This window comes from Pan troglodytes, chromosome X (genome assembly GCF_028858775.2).
Source record: "Pan troglodytes isolate AG18354 chromosome X, NHGRI_mPanTro3-v2.0_pri, whole genome shotgun sequence".
Lineage (NCBI taxonomy): Eukaryota > Metazoa > Chordata > Mammalia > Primates > Hominidae > Pan > Pan troglodytes.
The window spans coordinates 33,210,055-33,236,660 of record NC_072421.2 but is presented as its reverse complement, the minus strand read 5'-3'; the positions used below and the strand labels follow the sequence as shown (position 1 = coordinate 33,236,660).

The following is a 26,606-nucleotide window of genomic DNA, read 5'->3' as shown; positions in this document are numbered from 1 at the left end:
AACACCCCACTGTCAATATTAGACAGATCAGTGAGACAGAATGTCAAGAAGGATATCCAGGAATTGAACTCAGCTCTGCAACAAGCGGACCTCATAGACATCTACAGAACTCTCCACCCCTAATCAACAGAATATACATTCTTCTCAGCACCACATCACACTTATTCCAAAATTGACCACATAGTTGGAAGTTAAAGCACCCCTCAGAAAATGTAAAAGAACAGAAATGATAACAGACTGTCTCTCAGACCACAGTGTAATCAAACTAGAAATCAGGATTAAGAAACTCACTCAACTACATGGAAACTGAACAACCTGCTGCTGAATGACTACTGGGTACATAACGAAATGAAGGCAGAAATAAAGATGTTCTTTGAAATCAATGAGAACAAAGACACAACATACCAGAATCTGTGGGACACATTTAAAGCAGTGTGTAGAGGGAAATTTATAGCACTAAATGCCCACAAGAGAAAGCAGGAAAGATCTAAGGATATGAACAGACACTTCTCAAAAGATCTAAGGATATGAACAGACACTTCTCAAAAGAAGGCATTGATGCAGCCAACAGACACATGAAAAAAATGCTCATCATCACTGGTCATCAGAGAAATGCAAATCAAAACCACAATGAGATACCATTGCACACAGTTAGAATGGTGATCATTAAAAAGTCAGGAAACAACAGGTGCTGGAGAGGATGTGGAGAAATAAGAGCACTTTTACACTGTTGATGGGATTGTAAACTAGTTAACCATTGTGGAAGACAGTGTGCAATTCCTCAAGGATCTAGAACTAGAAATACCATTTGACCCAGCCATCCCATTATATCCCATTACAGTAATATACCTATTACTGGGTATATTCCCAAAGGATTAAAAATCATGCTGCTGTAAAGACACATGCACACGTATGTTTATTGCGGCACTATTTACAATTGCAAAGACTTGGAACCAACCCAAATGTCCATCAATGATAGACTGGATTAAGAAAATGTGGCACATATACACCATGAAATACTATGCAGCCATAAAACAGGATGAGTTCATGTCCTTTGTAGAGACATGGATGAAGCTGGAGACCATCATTCTCAGCAAGCTAACGCAAGGACAAAAAACCAAATACCATATGTTCTCACTCATGGCTGGGAATTGAACAATGAGAACACTTGGACACAGGAAGGGGAACATCACACACTGGGTCCCATAGTGGGGTGGGGGGAGGGGGGAGGGATAGCATTAGGAGATATACCTAATGCTAAATGACGAGTTAATGGGTGCAGCACACCATCATGGCACATGTATACATATGTAACAAACCTGAACGTTGTGCACATGTACCCTAGTATTTAAAGTATAAAAAAAAAAGATTAATGTTTTTTGGCTCTAGAACCTTTTGTTTAATAGGCTATAGAATGAGATTTTTAAAAACTAAAATACCTTATATGTGTACATATGATACCCATTTTTGTCTTCTTAAACGGAGCATCCGAGGCACAATGTACCATTTCTGTGAGTGGTTCTGCAATAGTGAAGAATGTTAAATTTGCTGACATTTAACATCAAAGGCAAATCATAGGATTAACAGAAGGCACAGAGTTGAAATGGTGGACTTGACACATGCCTTCTTTTAGAAAGAATTTGTTAGCTTTATTTTTTGCTCAGCTTCTTCTGACTTCTTTTTCTGTTTATGTTTTTAAAAAACTGTTAAAATTATTTTTAAAATTTTTGTGGCTACACAGTAGGTATATATATTTATGGGGTACATGAGATGTTTTGATATAGACATGCAGTGTGAAATAAGGGCATCATGGATAATGGAGGACTTACTGGGTCTGTACTACCATCTGGGCTGTATCCCATTGCTGTCTTTCTGGTATTCTGGTATCTTCCGCAGTGTGATATCAGTGTCTGTGACTTGCATGCGTTATTTAGACTTGACATTTGATTTCCTACTCAGTAACGTAATGAAGACGAGGTATTTTCCTAGTAGCTTCCAAACCATTGATTGAATTTGTGGAAATTAAGAAAAAGTACACTTTGACTTATTTTTAAGAAGTTATATGAGGGCCAGACACCGTGGCTCACACCTGTAATCCCAGCACTTTGGGAGGCTGAGGTGGGCGGATGATCTGAGGTCAGGAGTTTGAGACCAGCCTGGCCAACGTGTTGAAACCCTGTCTCTATTAAAAATATAAAAATTAGCCTGGTGTGGTGGCGTGTGCCTGTAATCCCAGCTACTCCGGAGGCTGAGGCAGGAGAATGGCTTGAACCCAGAAAGGGCGAGTCTGCAGTGAGCCGAGATCCCACCATTGCACTCCAGCCTGGGCAGGAAGAGCAAAACTCCATCTCAAAAAAACAGAAAAAAAAAAAAAAAAGTTATATTAGGATATTTTGTAAAAGTGCTGTTGCTTAGATTCCTAATTCATTTTCTTCATTTAAAGAGATTGATTATATTGGGATAAAGACGTGTTTTGGAATCCAAACAACCTGGTTTTAAGTCCCACAACCACCAGTTACCTTTGTGACCTTTGGCAAGTCATCTAATTTTTCTATTTCCATTTCCTCATCCTACTAATCTCTATCACCCTGATCTGTTGTAGTGAAAAATGATATAATGCATATTAAGTGATTAGCAAATTGACTGACACTAAGTACTCAATAAATAATGGCAGCTGTTGTTATTGCTGTTGTATATGCGGTAGTAGTTGTATTTGTTGTTTATTGTTGCCCTAACAGCAGGCCATGATTTTTCCTAAATCCTCATTAGGGCTTAACTTTGAACTCAATTTCAGGCCCTATCAATATTAAAAATTAGCTATTTAATAGTGTCATTAGGTTGAATGTCATGTACAGTGTTGCATGATGGATTAATTTCTCATAAATCACTTCAGTAATCATTTTTATGCTTTGAATAGTACCTTGGTTTACGTGTTATATCTGTGAGAAAACACAGCGGAAATGTGTCAAGAATATTTCCAGGTACTAATCCTGGTTGTTCAGAAATGCTCTTCTGTTATTTAGTGAAAGAACCGCTTGGTTATCCCTCTGTAATCCTTTATCTTGGAAATAATCTTTTACTGAGGGGTAAAAAGATTATAGAATACACTAAAAAATTCACCATCCATGAATTGACTTAGACTCCATGAAAAAGAAGTATGATACATTTAAATGAACTGAGAATGATAAAATTTGCAAATGTTCTTGAAGCATTTATGCATTCAAGACCAATAAAACTGTTTTTGATCCAGGTTAACAGTCGTATCATACTTTAAGGCTGAATTTAGATAAATTGCCAAAATCCATTTTATCAGTGATATAAAACTGCTCAGTGATAGACTGTGCCCTCTCACAGTGTCCCAGCTATTTTTTCTAAGAGCTTTGTGGTTTGCTGGACTGCTGGTTTCACTACCTACATGTAGCCACTTGATTACTTATCTCAGTTTGAATTGCCCAAATCATGCTTCCAGAAACACACAGTGCTCATTCAACTGTTTCCCCATAAAAATCATTTACTATTTCAATGAACTTTGGTCCCCAAACACAGGCATTGCAGAGCATTTCTTGGGATCTAGATAGAATGTGCTTAGCATTTTATATGCAGTATCTCATCTAATCTTTCCAGCAGCCTTATGTACGTATATTTTTATTTTTCTTGTTTTATAGATGGGGTAACTGAGATGCAGAGAGGTTAAATACCCAAGATCAGACAGATAGTAAACTGGATTTTAAAATATATTTATATATTGAGAAGTATCAAGGCTATTGCTGTATACTTTATTAGAACAATTTCTAGTCAGAGAAATTCTACGAGTAGAAATTATGACTAGAAATTGTCTCCAGAAATGAGTGTCTAGAGATTTTTCTAGACATTGCTGGACTAAAACAGTCATTTATCATCCCTCATTTTTTTACCTTTCTCCTTTCCACTCTTCCACCTTTTTTTAAAAGAGACGGAGTCTCGCTCTTTTGCCCAGGCCGGACTGCAGTGGCGCTTTCTCCGCTCACTGCAAGCTCCGCCTCCCGTGTTCACGCCGTTCTCCTCCTGCCCAAGCCTCCCGAGTAACTGGGAGTACAGGCGCCGCCACCGCGCCCGGCTAATTTTTTGTATTTTTAGTAGAGACGGGGTTTCACCGTGTTAGCGAAGATGGTCTCGATCTCCTGACCTCGTCATCCGCCCGCCTCGGCCTCCCAAAGTGCTGGGATTACAGGTGTGAGCCACCGTGCACGGCCTCTTCCAACTTTTTTAATGAGCAATGTCTTCAAGGAACATAGGTGACAATATCTCATACTTCCTTAATCTAACAGGCAGTAATTAAGCCTCTGAAGTCTGTGGATAACGTTGAATAAATTTGAGTGTACTCAATTTTGAAAAAAAAAAAAAAATCGTTTCATCCATTCACTGTTATGCCTCTCATCATAATCATTTGCCCAATGTACTGAAGAGAAACATAAACTACTGTGATAAAGACAAAATAGGATTGAAGCATAGGAAAAATAATTAGTTCCAGTTGATGATACTGGCATCTTCATTCGTGAAACGATTGGGGTCTATCTTTCTTATGAATAGATCTATAAAGAACAAAAATCAACTTTCCTAGAAAATCTCTTCATTTGATGCCATGACATGTATGAACTGTTCTCCATCTTAGGTACAATGTAAAATTCTGTGATGATAAAAACATATTTTGGGGTGCTGAAACAATGCATAAGCCTCTTTATATATCTTTATTTCCAAATTCTCAGATTAAACATGGTTTTATTTTAAAATGTCTTTTATTCCAAGGTCTCTATGGAAAATATACAAATGTAGAATTCAGGCAAATTTCTTTTTTCGTCGGTTTGCTTAGTCTGAAATTCTAGAGCCATTTCCAATTTTGTTTTACAAACTGCAGAAAAAAGTTTAATCTCACCTTAGAACTTATATACATATACATATCTATATAAACCCATATGCACATCTGAAACAAATATTGAGACAATAATTGTTAGTATTATATAAGTGACACAGACTAATATTTTTCTGTTTAATTTTAAAATATTCCTAGTCATAACCTACTAACATGATTTTATGAACCATGAATGGATTCTGACTTACAATTTGAAAAACAGTAGTCTATCTAGACAAATTGCTCAGATCTTAAATTCAAATTTTGATTATAATTCTGTATATATATAGTTGAATTGATGGATATAAATATAAACTTTTGCATACCTTATTCAGATTTGAATTTATCTTTAAGAAGGCTGTCTTTGAAATGTTTTTGTTTTATGCACATCCTCAGACAAAATATTTAGGTTCAGAATTTGAGTACTAGATGTCGTGTCCTTGAGTATAAGTATACACCTTTTAATATTTTCTTCCAAAATTCAATCCTGTGTAAATTTCAATAAATCATAAAGTGTTTAATATTTTGATTCAAATTGCACAGTGTAAAGTATTGTGTTACTTATTAGTGCTGTTTACAATGCTTCGTTTGGAGAAGATTATTTGAACTCAAGATAGTTAATGATTTTTAAGAACTCTTAAATACGAGCTAGGTTAAGGTACAGATTTCAAGAAGAGTTACATAATGTTTGCTCTTACACATTTTTGGGGGCGTATTTTCGACAATAATTTTCCATCTCCTGAAACCTGAACAGTGACTTCAGAAGGTAATCTTGGGGCAATTTATGCTTCAAAACACTTCTTATATATGCACAGGAATTTGATAATAATTACAGCCGTAACATACTTTATTTAGTTGTTATACAAGGTCACTCTGTGAAGTGCATTATGCACTCTTTAATTCTTACCACAATCTTATTATGGAAGTATTATTGTTCCCATTTTACAGAAGCAGAAACTAAGGCTTATGCAGGGCTAGGTAACTCCCAAAGTCACAATATTCCCTTTCTTTCTATATCATCAATTTCAGCATAAGTGGTTGGTTCATATAGGAACATAACAGGAGTAGGAAAGGATATGATAGGGTTTCTTGGTCGTTTGTATTTTCTTGAAAAAATTGCCTTCTTGCTGGATTTGAAGCAGGGTCTGGTTCAGATAGGAAGCATTATCTCCCAGGGCTGCCAGCAACCTTGTTTACTCAGTTATAGACATAACACACTTACGCCATATTCTTTGAATCTTACTAAACTTACTGTGAGCTCACCAGACCTCTGTGCTTTTAGAGCATTGAAAATGCTATATGCAAATAGGACAGATACACATATTATACCACCTGTCTCCTCTGCTCATGTGCATCCTTCATTGCACATAGGACTTCACTTCTAAAACACAAATTCAAAAATAAAATTATTTACAATTTCAGGATAGTATCAGCAGATAACAGAGGCATGTGTTTCTTCTGCGCTCAGGGCCCTGTGCAACTGCTCAGGTTGCACAAACGTGAAGCTGGTTCCACCTGTGCACATCTCTCAGGCTGCCTTTATGTCATTTTCCCCCTTAATGCTGACTTTGGTAGTTATTATTAATAGTATTTAGAGACAGAAGAGATACACCATGGAAGTTGTTCTAACCCCTAAGACCTTCAGAAATTGCCTTACTCTTAGACAAGGGTTCCATGCAAATAGCCCTTTCAGTGCACTTACCCTCTTTGATATGATGAAGTTCGGTGATTTTGACTTACCAGGATGACCTTTCTCTGCCACTTTTATAGAAACTGGAAAAAGAGTGCATCATTTGATGAAAATGTCATTGCAATAACTGCCACTATGCCCTGTCATCTCGAAGGACTTAACAGTTGGGGAAATTTAAAATATTGAAGTTTCAAAATTTGAGCATTTATCAGAAGAGCACAAGTAAGTTGGTGCTGGCAGCTTAGTGGGTTAAGTCCCAGAACTGAGAAGCACAGGAAATGCAGCACATACACACCAGGGGAAAGCCACCAAAGGTTGAGTTTTCTCTAGGTGGGATTATGAAATCCCCCAAACAGCTTCTGTTGTTCTACACTGCTTTTTGATTCCTTTACAAAACCCTGTTTGTTAGGGGGCCCCGTGCTTGCTTGCAATATTTGTGGAATGCAGAAGATTCCTCTACAAATATTTCTCCAGTATTTGTTTGTTCTGCTCACCTCCATAAATAGTATGCCTATGTCCTTGACCTCAGCTAAGTCCCTCTTGAGCATGTTCTCAGGATTTTTGAAGCCCAGCGACCTACAAGGAGTACACTCCTCCCAAAGCAAAACCTCCTGCAAACTTAGTAGTTCACTCAAATTTTTGCCCTTGATAAATGCCTTTAGGTTAAAGCAGCAGACATGTAGTTTATCCCAAGAAGCCTCTCCTATCACTTGAGAGTATGGTTCCTATAGCATGCAAATCCCTGCAAACATATGGCCAGGTTTACAGCTCATGTAAACTACCCTGTCTCTATTACTTGGCTTCAGATGGGGAGAAGTTAGAGCCACGCAGAGCGCTCCAGCCTCTCCAGAGGAAGCCTTTCTCACCAGATTTTTCTAATCGACCTCCTTGCTTGCTCTTACACACCTTTAAGCTAGATATTGGATTAAGGGTTGTGAGACCAATTTTGTGATCACTTCTTAGCAATTTTTTAACAGGTACCCTGGATCTTCTCTTTAGAATTATGGATGCTTTGTATACTTTGCTCTTGGCTTTAGGGTCCAGATGGAAATTCCAAGACAACCATTTGCATTCTCACTTAATATCCTGCTAATTAAATTGGGTAAAGCATACTTCATATTTTACTTCTTGTAAGATAATGTCTTACTATTTAAATCGTGGCCTTCTGGAAATAAAGGCTAAATCACAGAAGTCATTATGCTGTTAGAAATTTTAGATGGGTGGGTGAGGTATTTTTTTTCTTTCTAAATTTTGCCTTCCTTTCCCCTACCTCCTTGTTTTCTTACTGATGCCTTTACTGGTCTGTAAATATTTGGAAATATTTCATTACCTAGGGCCTCTCAGGAAGAGATATTTCCTTTAATGCCATTGCAAAGGTATGTAAATATAATTCCGATAATGTATATGTAAGTTATTATAAATAAGAATTGAGGAAAGTTCCTACAGATCAATATTTATAGCATTTAAAAAGCAACATGAGGTGATATACCAATTTTCTCCTTCCAGTAATCTAGAAGAGCTTTAATACAATATTAATTTGGTGTGGATTTTGACTGCTATTTGAAAATTGATGTATGTATGAGGAAGTTAAAATGAAAGCTCACTATTGTCTGTATCTGCTGTTCCTGTGTTTGATAATGCAGGTGCACAGTCCTACCATTTTAAATATTTCATTCGATTTACCATTTAATGTACTGGAACAATCTGCAAAGACATTAATTGCGTAACATCCGATTTATTTTATTGCGCAGCATTTGGAAGCTCCTGAAGACAAGTCATTTGGCAGTTCATTGATGGAGAGTGAAGTAAACCTGGACGGTTACCAGACAGCTTTAGAAGAAGTATTATCGTGGCTTCTTTCTGCTGAGGACACATTGCAAGCACAAGGAGAGATTTCTAATGATGTGGACGTGGTGAAAGAACAGTTTCATACTCATGAGGTAAACTAAAACGTTAATTTACAAAACAAAACATATGACTTGTTATAATGGCAAGTCATCCTTTTTCCTCAATTACTCTCTTACATCCTTGTATTTTGGAAATGTAGTTATTATGATGTGCTTGGGATTCCAACAGTCAGATTTTGAAGTTTTCTTTTGGAGAGCAACCATTGAAGGCATTTCTACCTGATTGGCCAACAGGAATACGAAAGCCCAACTCCTTTCTCTTGTGTCAAGGCAGTGCTGAGGCATTACTTACATTCCTGAGTCGATGTATGGTATTGGGCTTAACTTCTCTCAGTGGGAGACTTTTCCTGAGATGATACACTCGTTTGGCTTCTTTCCCTTCCCTGTCCTTTTCCCTCCATCTTCAACTCCCTTGCGGAACGTCCTGGGAGCTCTTCCTTAATAAATCACTTGCAATGAAGTCCTTATCTCGGGGCCTGCTTCTGAAGAACTTGACTTAAGATAATTTTCCTTAATTCATATTAAAAGTGGTTTTGGGATTCTGCAAATACAAATTAAATTCCTTTTACTGGGAATATAAATCTAAATGTGCCACAAGTTTAAAACTGCAAACAAATAAAACTCAAAACCACACCGATTTACCTAGAGTTCTAATTACAATTGTTAACTTCCTTCTTTGTCAGGGGTACATGATGGATTTGACAGCCCATCAGGGCCGGGTTGGTAATATTCTACAATTGGGAAGTAAGCTGATTGGAACAGGAAAATTATCAGAAGATGAAGAAACTGAAGTACAAGAGCAGATGAATCTCCTAAATTCAAGATGGGAATGCCTCAGGGTAGCTAGCATGGAAAAACAAAGCAAGTAAGTCCTTATTTGTTTTTAATTAAGAAGACTAACAAGTTTTGGAAGCTTGTGATTATTTTGTTGTGGTTTGATGGTTAAGTTACGATTCTCAGTTTGTTCCCAAGGCACACAGCTTTCTTTCAAGGGACACTGTGGTTGGATTTTCATGGAAATAACATTTTGGTTTTCACTTTTGTAACTAAAAAAGCAGATGTTAGATAGATGCACTGTTATCTACAGAACTATGTTTTAAGATTTGCCAAAATTCTGTCATAGTTATTATTTTCTAGGTTTTCCTCCAAAAATTAAAATGTCACTATAAAAGGCACAGAAGCATGCACAGGAGATTATGTACATAAAATCACCTATTAGCTATAGTTGACAGGAAACTTCTCTTCTGAAGAAAAAGCCCTTGAAAATATTAAAGAGTTACTCATCTATATATGGAAATCCTCTTGAAAAACATTATTCAAACGTTTTGGGAAATTCTTATTCAAATACAGAATGGCTATGAATTATCTTAAGAATATATATTGATTTAATAAAAAAGAGGTTTTGAGACATTTCTGAAAAATGATATATTTCTTATAAAGGTAACAAGCAGATCTCATCATTCTGGATATGTTGCTTTGATTTATATTGTTAGGTGTGTATATTCATGTAAAGCCTATCAAGACAAGATAGATTTATTTTTAAATGAAAAGAAATGAAGTGCCAACTGAGGATTTGAATACATTAAGTGAAAAAAATTGTCCAAATGCCTTAAGTTTATTCAACTATTATTTATGAAGTTCAAAAGCTTTAAAAAAAGGACCAAGGAAACTCATTAGATATGCTAGAAGGATTGGTATTCCAGTACTAAATTATAGTGTGAAATTAGGGAGGCGAAAAACACATTTGTAAGCTCAGGCCTTTTGAAAGAATAAATAAGGTACATGTAAGATAGAGGTTTTATAACTATATATGTATTCCAAGCCAGGAGATACTAGTCTATGCATATTGATATTATTCGCCTGCTGTGATCGTGGTGATGATTGTCACTACCCCTAGATGTGAGAGGTACAATAATCATATTATAACTGTTGAGTCTGCCCACCCCCCAGTGTTTACCAGGTCCACTAATTTACTCCATCTATTATCGATATTAAGATGTAAGCTGCCTACTGTGGTCATATGCCAACATTCTTCAGGTTAGAACTTCTATTTGCAGTGATCTGTGGAATTTAAAGCAACCTGAAACTAAATTAGAAAGTTTTGAAAATCCAACCTCCTCTTTACTGTCCTTGCCATAATAGCCACCGGTGTCTTCTCCTTTGTGCACTCTAGTTTTCCATCCTCTCCTGGAGGCTAAATGCTCTCATTGTTCTTATACTCCCCATTTTCAAGAAAACTAACAATATGGCATTAATTATTCATACTAATCAGTTAATTAATTGCTGTGTGAAATTGAGTTGCAAGAAAATATGAATTCCTCCTGGAATTAAAATTGCAACTTTTTCTTTGCTTATCTGAAACATAAAAAAAGTCTTTTATCTGTGATTCTAACCTTTAAAAAGATGTTCATTCAAAAATTCCCCCCTTCAAGGGATATCTGCCATTAAGTGAAGGATGACAGACACCTAGACTTCTGTGCGTGTAATTTCCTCATCCCCATCCCACTAGAGAATGGAAATGCTAAAATGGCAGTATTACCACCTAGCTGAGATTGACATAAAAAATTAGTTTGTCCTTAGGGAAGATTCAAGAGCTTTGGTACGTGTTACAGCTTTTAGAATAATTATCAAGAAGGCAAGGAGAGCCTTCTAGCTGGTATATCTTTTGCTAAAACATCTCACAGAGTTTTTAAAATGAGACACGTACATGTAACCACTTGTATCACATAGACTTTTCTGGAAAATTCCTTAAAAATGAATATACAAAGCATTATTTGAGCAACACAAATTCAGAAATAATATGAGAGTTTATAAATAACAGTCTTCCTTGCCACTTTCACTAACTATGTATGTGTTCATGCATAAAACCTATTAAATTCTAATGTGATAAGCCATTATGTAAACTTTGCTGAACCTGATTTTTGAAAGATTTTGTGAGAGGAAACAAAAAACGTGATTATGAAAAGAGGGTATTGTCAGTATTTTTAAAAAACTAATCTAGGTTTTACTTAATGCTTCAAATAAATTATAACCTGTTCAGTTTCCATTATCATGGTCATGATAATGGATTATCTCCAATGATTAGCTTCAACTTGGAGCATTACCTATTTTTTTTCTAAATATATGATTACTTCAGAGTAGAAGATTACTAGTAAATAAAAATGGATTCATCGATACTTCTTTTCTCTCTCTACCAAAGACAGGGTTTGGATAGATCCAGTTGGAAGCCATTATTTCCTGCCTAAGCCTTGGTTTAGCGATTAGAGAAATGATAATTAACATTTGTCTAGTCATATTAAGTATATCCAAAGCTATGCTATAATTTCTAAGTTGATATAACAAAAGTTAAAAACTTCTTGTAAATACAGATAAGCTTATCACTAAAATCTATGAACATTTACACTTAGCAATTATTAATCCTATCTACCAACATATTTACTATTAGGCTGCTGCAAAAGTAATCATGTTTTTTTCATTGTAAGTAATGGGAAAAACTGTAATTACTTTTGTACCAACCTAATAACAACATCAAATTATATTTGATATATAGTCATTGTGAGATATATATATATATATATATATACACATATAAAATACACATGTATCTCTCTATATGAACAAATATTAATAGAATAGGTTATCAAAAACAATTAATGGCACTGGAGACTCAATAATGATCATACAAGGTCTGGCCCCAGATCTCATGAAACATACTCTGTAGAGGCTGGCAGCCAAGAAAAAAAAGAACACAAGAAAAATACCAGATAGGAATATAGTTTTTGAGGAGATTAAAATGTAATGTGATAGAGAATGGTTGAGGGGGGGCTACTTTAGACTTTGTGATCCAGGTAAGACTTTGAAGGTTGGTACCATTTAGTTTGAGATTTGAATGACAAGAAGGTACCACTATTTGCAGATCACAAGGAAGTGTAGTTCACGGAGTAGAAACAGCTAATGCAAAGGCCCTAAAATAGGGACAGTTTGGCTTGCTGGAGGAACCAAGAGGCCAGGGGGACTGGAGAGTTGCAGGGTGGTAAGTTAGATGGCTGAGGTCTGAGATGGGGTTGAAATATAGGTAGGAGACTGATTACATATTGTAGTGTCAGTCAGGGCTTTGAATAAGGGCTTTGAATTCTAGACTAAGTGTAAGACAAAGCCATCAGATTTTATGTAGGTGAGAGATAGATCAAGAAAACCTATCAGTAAGGCCACTGGAGGAAGAGAGGACAGTTATTAGGCCAGTGAAGTTGGCCAGTTAAGACACAGTAGTGTCTTAGACCAGCTGGTAGTTGTGATAAAAGTATACTCTACTATCTTAGCCGTTTAGTTAATTTAAAAACCACTTCTCTGTTTAGTTTTAGTTCCTATTTTTTTATCCTTTTGACAGTAAAAATGCTTTTTCCTTTGGAAATAGACATCTTCGATTTGTGCCCACAGTTACTATTATTCAAGTTGCATCTAGGAAATAATATTTATCCCATAAACCATCAACAATTATACAAAACAAGAAATATTAAAAATACAAAGATAATAGCGTGCCCTGACTTCTGCCTTACATAAAATCCTCTCCAGTTTGCCTAAGGAATAAGGGTTTGCTTTCTCAAACACTTATTTATGTGAACTGGGGCAATATATTTTTCTTTTATGTTCTCTACTTTATAGTTTTGTAAAATAGCAATAGTTTCATGAGGCTTGACATACCTCTAAAAGATACTAGGTGAGATAGGGTATAAAAAGTTAGTTTGTGAATGCAAAATTATTATAAAATGTAAAGAAAGATTATTGTGATAAATAAGATGATGAGCTGTCAGTTAACTATTTTACCATACCATGTCACTTTTTATATGTAATTTTATATTTTCTATATAAAGTATTATATAATTTTAGATATAATTATATTTCATATATTTTGTATAATAACTGATATATAATTTTTTAACTTTTAAAAAAATTTTGCAGGGAATGAGGTCTTTCTGTGTTTCCCAGGCTAGTCTCAAGCTCCTGGCCTCAAGTGATCCTCTCCCACCTTAGCCTCCCAAAGTACTAGGATTACAGACCTGAGCTACCAAACCTGACCCTCATAGATGTTTTTTACTTTTTTTCTCCAGCCTTTTCTAATTGCCTCACTCATTTTTTTCCCAAAGAGTATAGTTGTAGTTCTTTTGTATGGGGAAAAGGGAGCATGAGCAGGATGATTAGAAATACATTTGCAGTTATTTTTTCACAATGGCAACATTTAAAATATGCTTACAAAGGAATGTCAGGAAAGATAACCATACAGATACTTCCTCCTTTCTTTCTCCTTCATAACCACACTCTCATTTGATTCTTTCCTTGCTATTGTATTTTCTCTCCAATTCTGTTGCTTTTATGGACATAAATTTATGATGAGGTAAAAGCTAATACAATAAAGAAGTTTATTAACACATCTCCAGTCACAAACGAGTTTGGCACATGCCGATACTGGTCAATTACAAAACTTTACCAATGCTTATAAGATTTAAATGAGAAAACTAAGTGCCATTCCTTTCATAATATAGTGTTTAAAATGAGAATATTGATGTGGTTTTGTTAGAACCCCTTAAGAGGAGTAAGCCAATGATTTTTTTTTTAATGCTGTGAAATACACTTGGGATGGTAGGGGGTAAGGAAGTGGGAAGAAAAACACACAACTTCCAACCGTGGAAGTGCAAGAAGACAACTGGCATAGGGAAAACAAGATTTTCTTCTCTATGAATAAACTAATTAATTTGATTGAAAAATGCAACCTGCAGAGAGCAAAAAAGATTTACTGACATTTTTATAAGGACTCAAAGTTAAGCACAGCAAGTTCCATCAACTTTTCTGATAATGGTAGTTAGGACATGCAGGCAGAAACTAAAACTTTTGTGACGGTAAGGGAAAAAAATGAAAGCAAGTCAGGAGGCCAAGTGAAGTTGTGTTTTTTGGTTTATATCAGCAGAAGGAGAGATATGAATAGTATCTGGGTAGAAACACAAGTCATAATATGGAAAATAATTGTGAATCACCATCAATGCTTTGACTGGACAGAAAAATACATCTAACAAATATGGCTCATCTCTTTTTTTTCCCCCCAAATGTCTGTTTGACTCTGGAAATAAGATGGCATATGTGAGAGTGGATAGAGAAAAGGAGGTGCTGAACAAATGAGTGGGTTATTTTCTCCCAAGTGCAGTGAAGTTTGCATATGTGAATATATGAATGAATAGATGAACAACTAAATTAAGTTATTCAGGTAATTCCAATCTTGGAATTGAATTCGTTGCAGTAAATACTTTGGAGGTGCACAATCTCAAAGTCCTAATTGTGATTTTATTTCACAATTTGGTAAGTTCATTGATTTTTCTGTTTTACTTCTTCCAATAATGTTAAGCAATAGTAACTTGCAGATCAAGGTGGTGTAGGACCAGTAGCATCAGCGTCACGTGAGAACTTGTTAAAAATGCAGACTCTCAGCTCTCATTCTGATATATACAGAATCAGAATTGTGCAGTTTAGCAATATCCCAGGTGATCCCTGATCAGTTTAAATTTGAGAAGCAGTGATCTAACTGAAATTAAGACAGAGTGGAAATCTAAACTTCTTTGTAAACCTCTACTTAGATATCTTCTGATCCTATTTTTCTATCAAGTGATGTGGGCCAAATATTTTAATTACTTTCTCAGGAGCTCTAAAAATGGTGCTGATATTTCACTCAGTCCTCATATGTTGATATCATACCCTATGGGTGATTAAGAAGTAGCAAGATTCTGGTGCAATAATATATAACAGACAATATATGAGTGTTGATGAGTATTGATAATTAGCTATTGGACTAATAAGTAGGAATTATTTATAGATGATAACGTGACATTTGGTTAGGTTGCACATGGATTATGGTCATAATAATTTTTCTGTCAATAATTAAAAATGTGATAATGCAGCTAAATGTGGACATCTCTTGTACTAATAATACAATGCCTGTGACTCATAGTTTAAATTACAGGAAAGCTAAATTTCTGGAATTCACAGAAATGGGAGAGCAGTATCTTCAAAAACAATGCTTTCTCACAAAGATAAATAATGCTGATATGGTTTGGCTCATCTTGAATTGTAGTTCTCATAATCCCCATGTGTTGTGGGAGGGACCTGGTGGAAGGTAATTGAATCATGGGAGTGTAACCCTCATGCTGTTCTCATGACAGTGAGTGAGTTCTCACAAGATCTGATGGTTTTATAAGGGGCTTTTCCCCTTTCGCTTGGCCCTTCTTCCTGCTGCCATGTGAAGAAGGATATGTTTGCTTCCCCTTCCATCATGATTTTTTCTCAGGCCTCCCCAGCCATGCCGAACTGTGAGTCAATTAAACTTCTTTTCTTTATAAATTACCCAGCCTCTATTATGTCTTTAATTAGCAGCGTGAGAACAGACTAGTACAGTACATTGGTACCGCAGAGAGTGGGGTGCTGCTATAAAGATACCCGAAAACGTGGAAGTGACTTTGGAACTGGGTAACAGCCAGGGGTTGGAACAATTCAAATTAAACTAATAGACTATCTCAGGGAGCAGATTTAATAGAAGTTGACATTTTAATCTTAGTACAAAAATTCCCAATCAGCAATATCCAAACTATGTCTTGTTCATAATTAAGTTATACTACTTATACATTCAAGAAATATTTATTGAGTGTGTAGTATGTGCCAGGCACTGTGCCAGATGCTATGTAGTGGCAAAATTATTGAAGTTGAGAGTGAGCTTCTATTTCCACATAAATGAATATAATTTCAGAGTGTCAACATTACCTATTCTTACTAGAGATAATTTAAACAGTCTTCCAAACGTGATATATTCATATTTGTCCTTGGCTCCTGATGACATCTGCAAGTTTCTTTATTTTCTTTAAAAGCATTTAATAAGGAAGATTGATTTGAGGGGTTGCCATAATGTATTTGCCAGAAGAATCTTTTTCTTTTTCTTTTTCTTTTTTTTTTTTTTTTTTGAGACAGAGTCTCGCTGTCTCCCAGGCTGGAGTGCAGTGGTGCGATCTCGGCTCACTGCAAGCTCCGCCCCCTCGGTTCACGCCATTCTCCTGCCTCAGCCTCCCCAGTAGCTGGGACTACAGGTGCCCGCCACCACGCTCGGCTAACTTTTTGTATTTTTAGTAGAGACGGGGTTTCATCATGTTATTCAGGATGGTCTCGATCTCCTGACCTCGTGATCCACCTACCTCAGCCTCAGTGCTGGGATTACAGGCATGAGCCACCGCGCCTGGCCAAGAATCTTTTGCATCCAGCCACGCAGCTTCTTTATGTTATTGTTACTAAACTGAATTTATATTTTCAAAATGAAAATAAATGTGTTTGCATTTGAACTTTAATCTTGCCTCGGATAGTTGAAAAATATTAATAATTAAACTGTTCAGCTATATGGATGGAGGACAAAAATGGATCAGGATTTGAAAACAATGACACATTTTCGATTCTCTCATAGAATTCAGTATAAAAACAATACTATTTCTCACATTCCATTAAGTAGGAAAATAAATGTTAGTGTATGTTTAATTTTGTGAAAAACTGGAACATTTTCCTTCATTTCTAGTTGTTGGATGGGGAACTTTATATTAGGTTCTTTCTGAAATATTTACTGTGAGGTTGTAATTTAAAGTTTGACCTCCAAGACCAGGTTGCAGGGTGCAATATAATAACTATGGCAATTAGTGGGAATTTTTGAAAATGATACATGACATGCTCTCCTTGGCTTCTTTCCTAGCCCAAGATGTCAGCATACTTCGTGGTGGGAAAGAAGGTGCTGTAAAGAGGAGAATGAACACATTAGTTTTAGGGGGAAAAACACTGTATAATTTTGTCAGACCTTGCCTCACTTCATTCTCCAATGGAAACTACTATATTAGTGCCTAAGATTTATACACACAGTGACACCATGCAGTGTCAGGCTTTGCAGCTGAGTCTAGTAAGGAGTACCAGAATTTGGAGGAGAGCAGATCTAGTTACTGAGGCAAGTAGGTAAACTAGGCCAGTAGGGTTTCTACACCTTCACAGATGCTGAGGGTACACATTCAGGAAGTTAGCATGAGAACTAGAGGACAATAGCGATGGACGTACTTGTGGTAAAGGTGATGAGATAGTGAAAACAGTGACAGCTAAAGTCTTACACATTTGAGGGGGTAATTGGTTCTGTTTGGATTCTGGCTTTAAAGCTTATATTTCACAGGCCACTTATTGAACTTTGATAAACGTTATAAATCTTGGGAGTTGAAAAATACTAATATGCTTCCTATGGACCACTCATTATTGCCATGCAACAACAACAAAAAACTATGTGCATGTGTTTGTACATGCACTACTCAAGCTTTTCTTTTAAATGATTGTTGCTTTTCTATATTAAAACAAGTTTTCCATTTCTTGGATTATAATATATCATGATTTCTGATTCCTATATTTAATGATATACCATACATTTTTAAAATATCTAGTCATTCTATATGGTCACCATATATTTGAGGGAAAATGAGTCTCGAAGTTTATTGTGGAGGAGGTGGAGAAAAATCGCCAAACAGAAGCCTCCAGTAATTATCCCTGTTGCAGGAACATCAAATCGAACAACTGTCCACACTAGAAAAGCACCTTCATAAGCGTGAAAAATTAGGTGCATGATCGTAGTACCTGGTTTTTGGGTTGTATCACTGAAAGAGGCACAGAAGAGGGTAGTAAAGGCAATATTCTATCACCTATACCAGCTCTCCCTCATCCATGGCAGCAGGCACATGGCATGAAGAGAGAATCTATGTGCTTTCAGAAGGGAGATTGCAGTGATTATAGGACTTTGCCTTGAAAATCAGTGCTGTCCTGTCACAGTGGAAACCAACAAAGAACAGAACTCAGCCAAATCCCACAGAGGGAGCATTTAGATGAACCCTAGACAGGGAAGAATCATCCATCCCAGTGGTTGGAACCTGAGTTCCTGCAAGCCTTGTCATCATGGATTAGAGTGCTCTGTGGTTCTAAATAAACTTCAAAGGTACTCTAGGCCACAAGGACTGCAGTTCCTTTGCAAGTCCTGGTGCTGTGCTGGGCTCAGAGTCAGTGGACTTGGGATACATACATCCTAGTGAGACATCCGCTGGGGCAGCTAAGGGACTGCTTGTCCTTCCGTTTCCCCAACCCAAGGCAGCACAGCTCACAGCTCCAGGAAAGACTCCTTCCTTCCACTTATGAAGAAGAGAGGAGACAAGAAAGAGAACTTTGTCTTGCTGCTTGGATACCAGCTCAGATATACAATACGATAGGGCACCAGGCAGAGTCTTGAGGTCCCCATTCCAGGCCCTAGCTCACAGATAACATTTCTAATCACACCCTGGGCCACAAGACAGCCTGTCACCTTGAAGAGAAGGACCCAGTCCTGGCAGAATTCGTGACATGCTGACCAAAGGGACCTAGGGCCCTGAATAATCAGCAGCTGTAGCCAGGCAGTACTTGCTGTGGGTATTGGGTGAGACTCAGAGCTGTGATGGTTTCAGGTGTGACCCAGTACATTCCCAGCTGTGGTGGCTACAGGGAGAGAATCCTTCTGCTTAAGGAAAGGAGAGGTGAGACTAAAGGGGACTTTGGCTTGCAGCTTGGGTTCCAGTTTGACCACAGTGGGGCAGAGCATCAAGTGGGCTCCTAGGGTCCCTGATTCCAGAGTTTGGCTCCTGGATTCCATTTTCTTACTGCCCTGAAGGGAGAGACTCAGGACTGACAGCATTCACCACAGGCTGACCAAAGTGGCCTTGGACCTTGAGTGAACATTGGACCTCAGACAGTACTCTCTTTGGTTCAGTAGTAGTGGTGGCTATGAGGAGAGACATCTCTGTTTGTGGAAAGGGGAGAGAAGAGTGGGAAGGACTTTATCTTTTGGGTGGGGTGCCAGCTTAGCCACAGTAGAATAGAGCACCAGGTAGATTTCTTAGGTTCTTGAGTTGATATAGTTTGGACATGTGTGCCTGCTCAAATCTCACGTTGAATTGTAGTAATCTGCAATGTTTGAGGTAGGGCCTAGTGGGAGCTGATTGGATCATGGGGACAATTTTTTCATAATTGGTTGATACTGTCCTTGTAATAGTGAGTAAATTCTTGCAAGATCTGGTTGTTTAAAAGTGTGGCACCCTCCCTCTCACTCTTGCTCCTTCTGTGGCCATGTGATGTACCTGTTCCTCCTTCACCTTCTGCCATAATTGTAAGTTTCCTGAGGCCTCCCTAGAAGCTGAGCAGATGCCTGCATCATATTTCCTGTACAGCCCATAGAACTGTGAGCCAATTAAGCCTCTTTTCTTTATAAATTACTCAGTCGCAGGTGTTTCTTGATAGCAATGCAAGAGTGGCCTAGTACAGAAAAGTGTTACCAAGAAGTGGGGCATTGCTGTCAAGATACTTGAAAATGTAGAAGTTGCTTTGAAAATGGGTAACAGACAGAAGTTGGATGAGTTTGGAGGGCTCAGAAGAAGACAGATGAGGGAAAATTTGGAATGTCTTAGAGACTGGTTAAATGATTGTTACCAAAATGCTGATACTGATATGGACAGTGAAGTCCATGCTGTCAAGGTCTCAGATGGAAAGAATGAACTTATTGGCAACTGGAGTAAATGACATGTTTGTTATCCCTTAGCAAAGAAGTTGGCTGTATTGTGTCCATGCACTAGATATGTGTGAAAGTTTGAACTTGAGAGTGATGATCTGGTGTGTCTGACAGAATGAATTTCCAAGCAAAATGTTCAAGACGTGGTGTGGCCACTTCTAGCAACCTACTCTCTGATGCAGGAGCAAAGAAATAAGATGGAATATTTATTATTTTATTTTATTTTATTGTACTTTAAGTTCTGAGATACATGTGCAGAACGTGCAGGTTTTTTACATATTTATACACGTATATTTAAAAGGAAAGCAGACCATAAAGGTTTTCAAAATTTGTAACATGGATATGTGGTAGAAAATAAAGGCCCATTTTCAGGAGAACTCAAGAAGGCTGCTGAGCAACCACTTGCTAGAAAAATTTGTATACCTACAAAGAAGGCAAGTGCTGATAGCCAAGACAATGGGGAAAAAGGCCTGGAAGGCATTTCAGAGATCTAAAAGGCAGCCCCTCCAATTATAGATCTGGAGGCCTAAGAGGACAGAATGGTTTCCTGGGCCAGGCCCAGGGTCCCAGTTGCCCTGTTCAACCTCGTACACTGTGCCCCCGCCCCAACCCCTACCCCCCCCACCCAGCATCCTGGCCACTCTAGCTCCAGCTGTGGCTCAGAGCGGCCCAAGTACAACTTGGGCCACAGCTCCAGCGGGTACAAGCCATAAGCCTGCAGGTGCACAGAGTGCAAGAGTTGAGGCTTGAGAACCTCCATCTAGATTTTAGAGGTTGTATGGAAAAGCCTGGGTTTCCGGGCAGAAGCCTGCTCCAGGGACAGAACCCTCACAGAGAACTTCCCCTAGGGCAATGCAGAGGGAAAATGTGGGCTTTGATCCCCCACACGTAGTCCCCACTGGGGCACTGCCTAGTGGACCTGTAGGAAGAGGGCCACTGTCCTCCAGACTCCAGAATGGTAGATCCACTGACAGTTTGCCCCTTATATCTGGAAATGAAACACACACTCAGCACCAGACCATAAGAGCAGCTTTGGAAGCTGAACCCTAGAAAGCCACAAAGTTGGAGTCTGCCCAAGGCCTTGGGAGCCCACCACTCCCACCAGTTTACCCTGGATGTAGGACATGGAGTCAAAGCAGATAATTTTGGAGTTTTAAGATTTAATGACTACCCTGCTGGGTTTCAGACATGCATGAGACCTTTCTTTTGACCAATTTCACCCTTTTGGAATAGGAGTGTTGACTCAATGCTTATAATCCCATTGTATCTTGGAAGTAACTAATTGGTTTTTGATTTTACAGGCTCATAGGTAGAAGAAACTTACCTTGTCTCAGATGAGACTCCGGACTTTTGAGTTAATTCTGGAATAAGTAAAGACCTTGGGGGACTGTTTGGAAGACATGATTGTATGTTTAAATGTGAGAAGGACTTGAGATTTGGGAGGGGCCAGGATGGAATAGTATGGTTTGGATGTATGTTCTTGCCCAAATCTCACATTGAATTACAATCCTCACTGTTGGAGGTGGGGCCTGGGTGGGAGCCGAATGAATCATGGGGTTGAATTTCTCATGAATGGTTTAGCACTATCCTCTTAGTGCTGTTGTCATGATAGTGGGTGAATTCTTGTGAAATCCAGTTGGTTTAAAGTGTGTGGTACCCTCCCACTCACCTCTGCCCTGGCCGTGTGACATGACTGCTCCTCCTTCGCATTTTGCCATGATTGTACATATCCTGAGGCCTCCGCAGAAGCAGAGCAGATGCCAGCATCATGTCTCAGGGACAACCTGCAGAACCATGAGCCATTTAAGCCTCTTTTCTTCATAAATTCCCCAGTATCAGATATTTCTTTATAGCAATGTGAGAATGGCCTAATACATGACCCCAGGCCCTGGCTTACATATAGGATCTTGCAAACCCACCAGGGAAAAATTGTTACCCTGACGTGAAAAACACAAGCTTCATTGGATTTGCCACCTGCCGATTGTAGAGTCCTTGGGCCCTGAGTGAATGTAGGTGATAGCCAGTCAGTGGTCAGTGTGGGCCTTGATCAAGACCCAGTGTTGTACTGGCTTGAGGAGTGACCCAACACAATCCTAGTCGTGGTAGCTACAGGGGTGCTTGTGTCACCCCTCCTTTAGCTCCAGGCAGCTCATCACAGAGAGAGACTCTCTTTGTTGAGGGGAAGGAAAGAGAAAAAGATTATCTACCAGGTAACACAGGGGATTTTCCTGAATCTTCCCAAAGATCACCAAGGCAGTACGTTTAAGAGTCTGCAAGAGTCACAGCATTACTGGGCTTGGGTGCACCCTAGTGCATATATGGCTGCAGTTACCAAAGGAATAAATCACAACACCCAAGAACCCTCAAATACCTGGAAAGCCCTCCTGAGAAGTATGGATACAAACAAGCCCATACTGCAAAGACTACAATAAATACCAAAGTCTTCAATGCCCAGACATTGATGAACATCCGGAAGCATCAAGACCATCCAAGAAAACATGATCTCACCAACTGAACTAAATAAGGCATCGCTGTCCAATCTTGGAGAGACAGATATGTGACCTTTCAGACAGAGAATTCCAAATGGCTGATTTGAGGATGCTCAATAAAATCCAAGATAGTACAGAGAAGGAATTCAGAATCCTACACATAAATTTAACAAAGGGATTGAAATAAAAAGAATCGAACAAAAATTCTGGAGTTGAAAGATCTAACGGACATACTGAAGAATGCATCAGAGACGAGTAACAGAAGAATTGATCAAACAGGAGAAAGAATTAGCTTGAAGACAAGCTATTTGTAAATACAGTCAGAGGAGACAAAAAAGTTTTTAAAAAGTTTATTGAAGAGGGTAATAACACAGAACTTCCCCACCTAGAGAGAGACATTAAAATTCAAGTACAAGAAGATAATAGAACACCAAGGAGATATAATATAAATAAGACTACCTCAGGGCATTTAAAAATCAAACTTCCAAAGGTCAAGGATAAAGAAAAGATCTTAAAAGCAGTAATCACAAAAAAAAAAAAAAAATCACATAGAAATAGCCCCAGTATGTCTGGCAGCACAATTTTCAGTGGAAAACTTCCAGGCCAGGAGAGTGGCATGATACATTTAAAGTACTGAAGGAAAAAACTTTTATTCTAGAATGGTATATCTATGAAAATCCTCTTCATACTTGAAGGAGAAATAAAGATTTTCTAAGACAAAGAAAAGCTGACAGATTTCATTAACACCAAACCTTTTCTACAAGAAATGGTAAAGGGAGTTCTTCAATCTTAAAGAAAAGGATGTTAATGAGCAATGAGTAATCATCTGAAGTAACAAAACTCACTGGTAATAGTAAGGTTTGTTACTATTCTGTTACAATGAGAATATTATAACACTGTGATTATGATGTCTCAACTACCCATATCTTGAGTAAAAAGACTAAAAGACGAACCTATCAAAAATAACTGCAACAACTTTTCAAGACATAGACACTATAATAAGATATAAATAGAAACAACAAAAAGAGTGGGGGGATGAAGTTAAAGTGTAGCATTTTTTTTTTTAGTTTTCTCTTTGCTTATTTGTTTATGCAACTAGTGTTGTCATGAGTTTCAAATAATGGATTATAACTTATTCTTTACAAAGCTCATAGTTATCACAAATCAAATAATGTATTCAGCTACACAAAAATTAATAAGAACGTATAACATATGACCAGAGAAAATTACTTTCACTAATAGCAAGACAGGAAGGAAGGAGAGAATGAAGAGAAGGCCACAGAACAACCAGAAAGCAAATAGCAAAATGGGAAGTGTTTAAGTCCTTAACGTACCGTTGATAACATGGAATGTAAATTGACTAAACTATCCAATCTAAATACAGTGAGTGACAGAATGGATAAAAGAATATACAAGACACAATAATCTGTTACTTACAAGAAACACACTTCACCAATAAAGATAAAGATAGACTGAAAATAAAGGGATGGAACAAGTATTCCATGCCAATGGAAACCAAAAAAGAACAGGATTAGCTATTCTTTTATCAGACAAAATAGGTTTCAAGACAAAAACTATAAAAAGGGATAACACCGGTCATTGTAGAATGATAAAAAGGGGTCAATTCAGCAAGAGGACATAACAGTTGTAAATAAATATGTACCCAACATTGGAACACCCAGACGTATAAATCAAATATTATTAGAGTTAGAGAGATAGACCCCAAAACAGTAATAGCCGGTGATTTCAATTCCCCATTTTCAGCAGTGGCCAGATAGATCATCCAGACATAAAATCAACAAAGAAACATCAGACTTATTATGCACTGTAGACCAATTTGGACTAATAGATATTTACAGAACATTTTATCCAACAGCTGCAGAGTACATATTCTTCTTCTCAGCACATGGATAATTTTCAAGGACAAGCCATATGTTATGCCACGAAACAAGTCTTAGAAAATTGAAAAATCAAAATAACATAAATTAGCTTTTCTGATCACAACTGAATATATCAAGATATCAGTAGGAAGAATTTTGGAAACTATAGAGACACATGGAAATTAAACAATATGCTCTTGAATTATCAGTGGGTCAAAGAAGAAGTTAAGAAGGAAACTATAGAATTTCTTGAAACAAATGAAAAAGGAAACGCAATGTAACCAAAACCTATGGGAAGCAGTGAAAGCAGTACTATGAGGAAAGTTTAGAGGTATAAATACCTACATCAAAAAAGCAGAAAAACTTTCAAATAACTGAATGATACACCTTAAAGAGCTAGAAAAGAAGGAGCAAACCAAACCCAAAATTCGTATCAGAAAATAAATATTACAATAAGGAACACAGCTGAAATACATTAAAGTACAACAAAATGATACAAAAGATCAGCAAAACAAAGAGATGGGTTTTTTTGAAAGGGTAAACAAAAATGACAAGTCTTAAGCTTGACTAAGAAAGAATGAGATCCAGTCACTTACAACAACATGGATGGAACTGGAGGACATTATGTTGCTTAAAATAAGCCAGGCACAGAAAAACAAACTTTGCATGTTCTCACTTACTTGTGAGAGCTAAAAAGAAAAAAGAAAAAAAGATTAAAACAACTGAACTCATGGATATAGAGAATAGAATGATGGTTACCAGAGGATGGGAATGCTAGTGGGTCGGGGACAGTGGGGATCATTAATGGGTACAAAAATATAGTTAGATGGAATGAATGTGATCTAGTATTTGATAGCACAACAGGATGATTACTGTCAAACATAATTTGTTGTACGTTTTAAAATAACAAAAAGTATAATTGGAATGTTTGTCACATAAAGAAATAAGTGCTTGAGGTGATGGATACCCTATTAACCCTAATAACCCTAATGTCATATTATGCCTGAATGCCTGTATGAATATATCTCTTGTATCCCATAAATATAAACACATACTATATACCCACAAAAATAAAAATTTAAAAAATAGGGTATTGTGGTTTCTATCATTAAAGTAAACATCATGCTAAGAACAATTGTCTCAAGAGTAACAACTGTAATTTTCGTTCTGGTGAAAATAATAAAATTATTAATGACAATCTCTGTATAAAATTCCACCAAATGAACTTCTTTTTTCTATTTTTTTAATATTTATAATCAGTGCCATAAATGACTTTATAATAGACATAAAGTTAATCTCTAAAAAGTTAATTTTAGTTCAGGCAATATTGCATGATTGTGAAGCAGGCCCTGGAGCCAAACTACCTGAGTTCCCACTTTGTCACCTTCCCTTGTTTGCGTTTTGACCCAAGTAAGCCTTTGTTTCCCCACCTGTAAATTGGGGCTAATATCAGTTGCTGAATCAATAGGATTAATTACAATAATACCTCTTTTTTTCTGACACATAATTATTATTTTGTATTTAAAAATTATATTTAAAAGCCCCAAATTCTACAAGATCAAAATTACTCTTTAGTAAATCTTCTTTTTTATTTGTAATTTCTGTGGGTACATAATAGATATTTTAGTACTTGTGTGAGTCATTTGTAAATAAGTAAAGACATGTTTGTGCATCCTGATCCTTTGTTTCCATGTTACCTCTGTGCATCTGGTTCATGTTAACCCTGACAAGTCATGTTGTCTGGATATAGCTTTCCAGGTATTTGCCACTTGTGAGGACCCAAGGGCTAAAGTAAAAATTATGGCTGTGTCCTGGGGAGGGGGGCGGGGAAGAGGCACAATCGTTCTCAACCCTGGATGTTCATTCAAATTACCTGGTTGGATAGTTTTTTAAAGAACCAATACCTGGGCTCCATTCCCAGATATTCTGATTGAATTGTTGGGGTATGGGGCTGGGACGTCATTTTGAAAAGTTCTCTCAGTGATTCTAATCAATTAGTACCTTTTTATATTAAGGCATTATTTATATAAATTCCACTAATTCACCTATCTGTGATATTTTGAATAAAAGCCGGACTTAAACATTACCTCAATTAATAACTTTCTTTTTTTTTTAACCTA

General features: G+C 37.3%; 1 protein-coding gene across 14 annotated transcripts in view; it reads left to right on the top strand.

Annotated features, from left to right (window-relative positions):
* Positions 1–26,606, top strand: part of DMD (dystrophin) — a 2,616,526-nt gene that overhangs the window by 1,082,749 nt on the left and 1,507,171 nt on the right. For all 14 annotated transcript variants that reach the window (XM_063804906.1, XM_063804905.1, XM_063804907.1 and 11 more), the window contains 2 exons: positions 8,330–8,518; positions 9,169–9,350. In XM_063804906.1, coding sequence (XP_063660976.1) covers positions 8,330–8,518; positions 9,169–9,350 — 371 coding nt within the window. The remainder of the gene's footprint in view (positions 1–8,329; positions 8,519–9,168; positions 9,351–26,606) is intronic.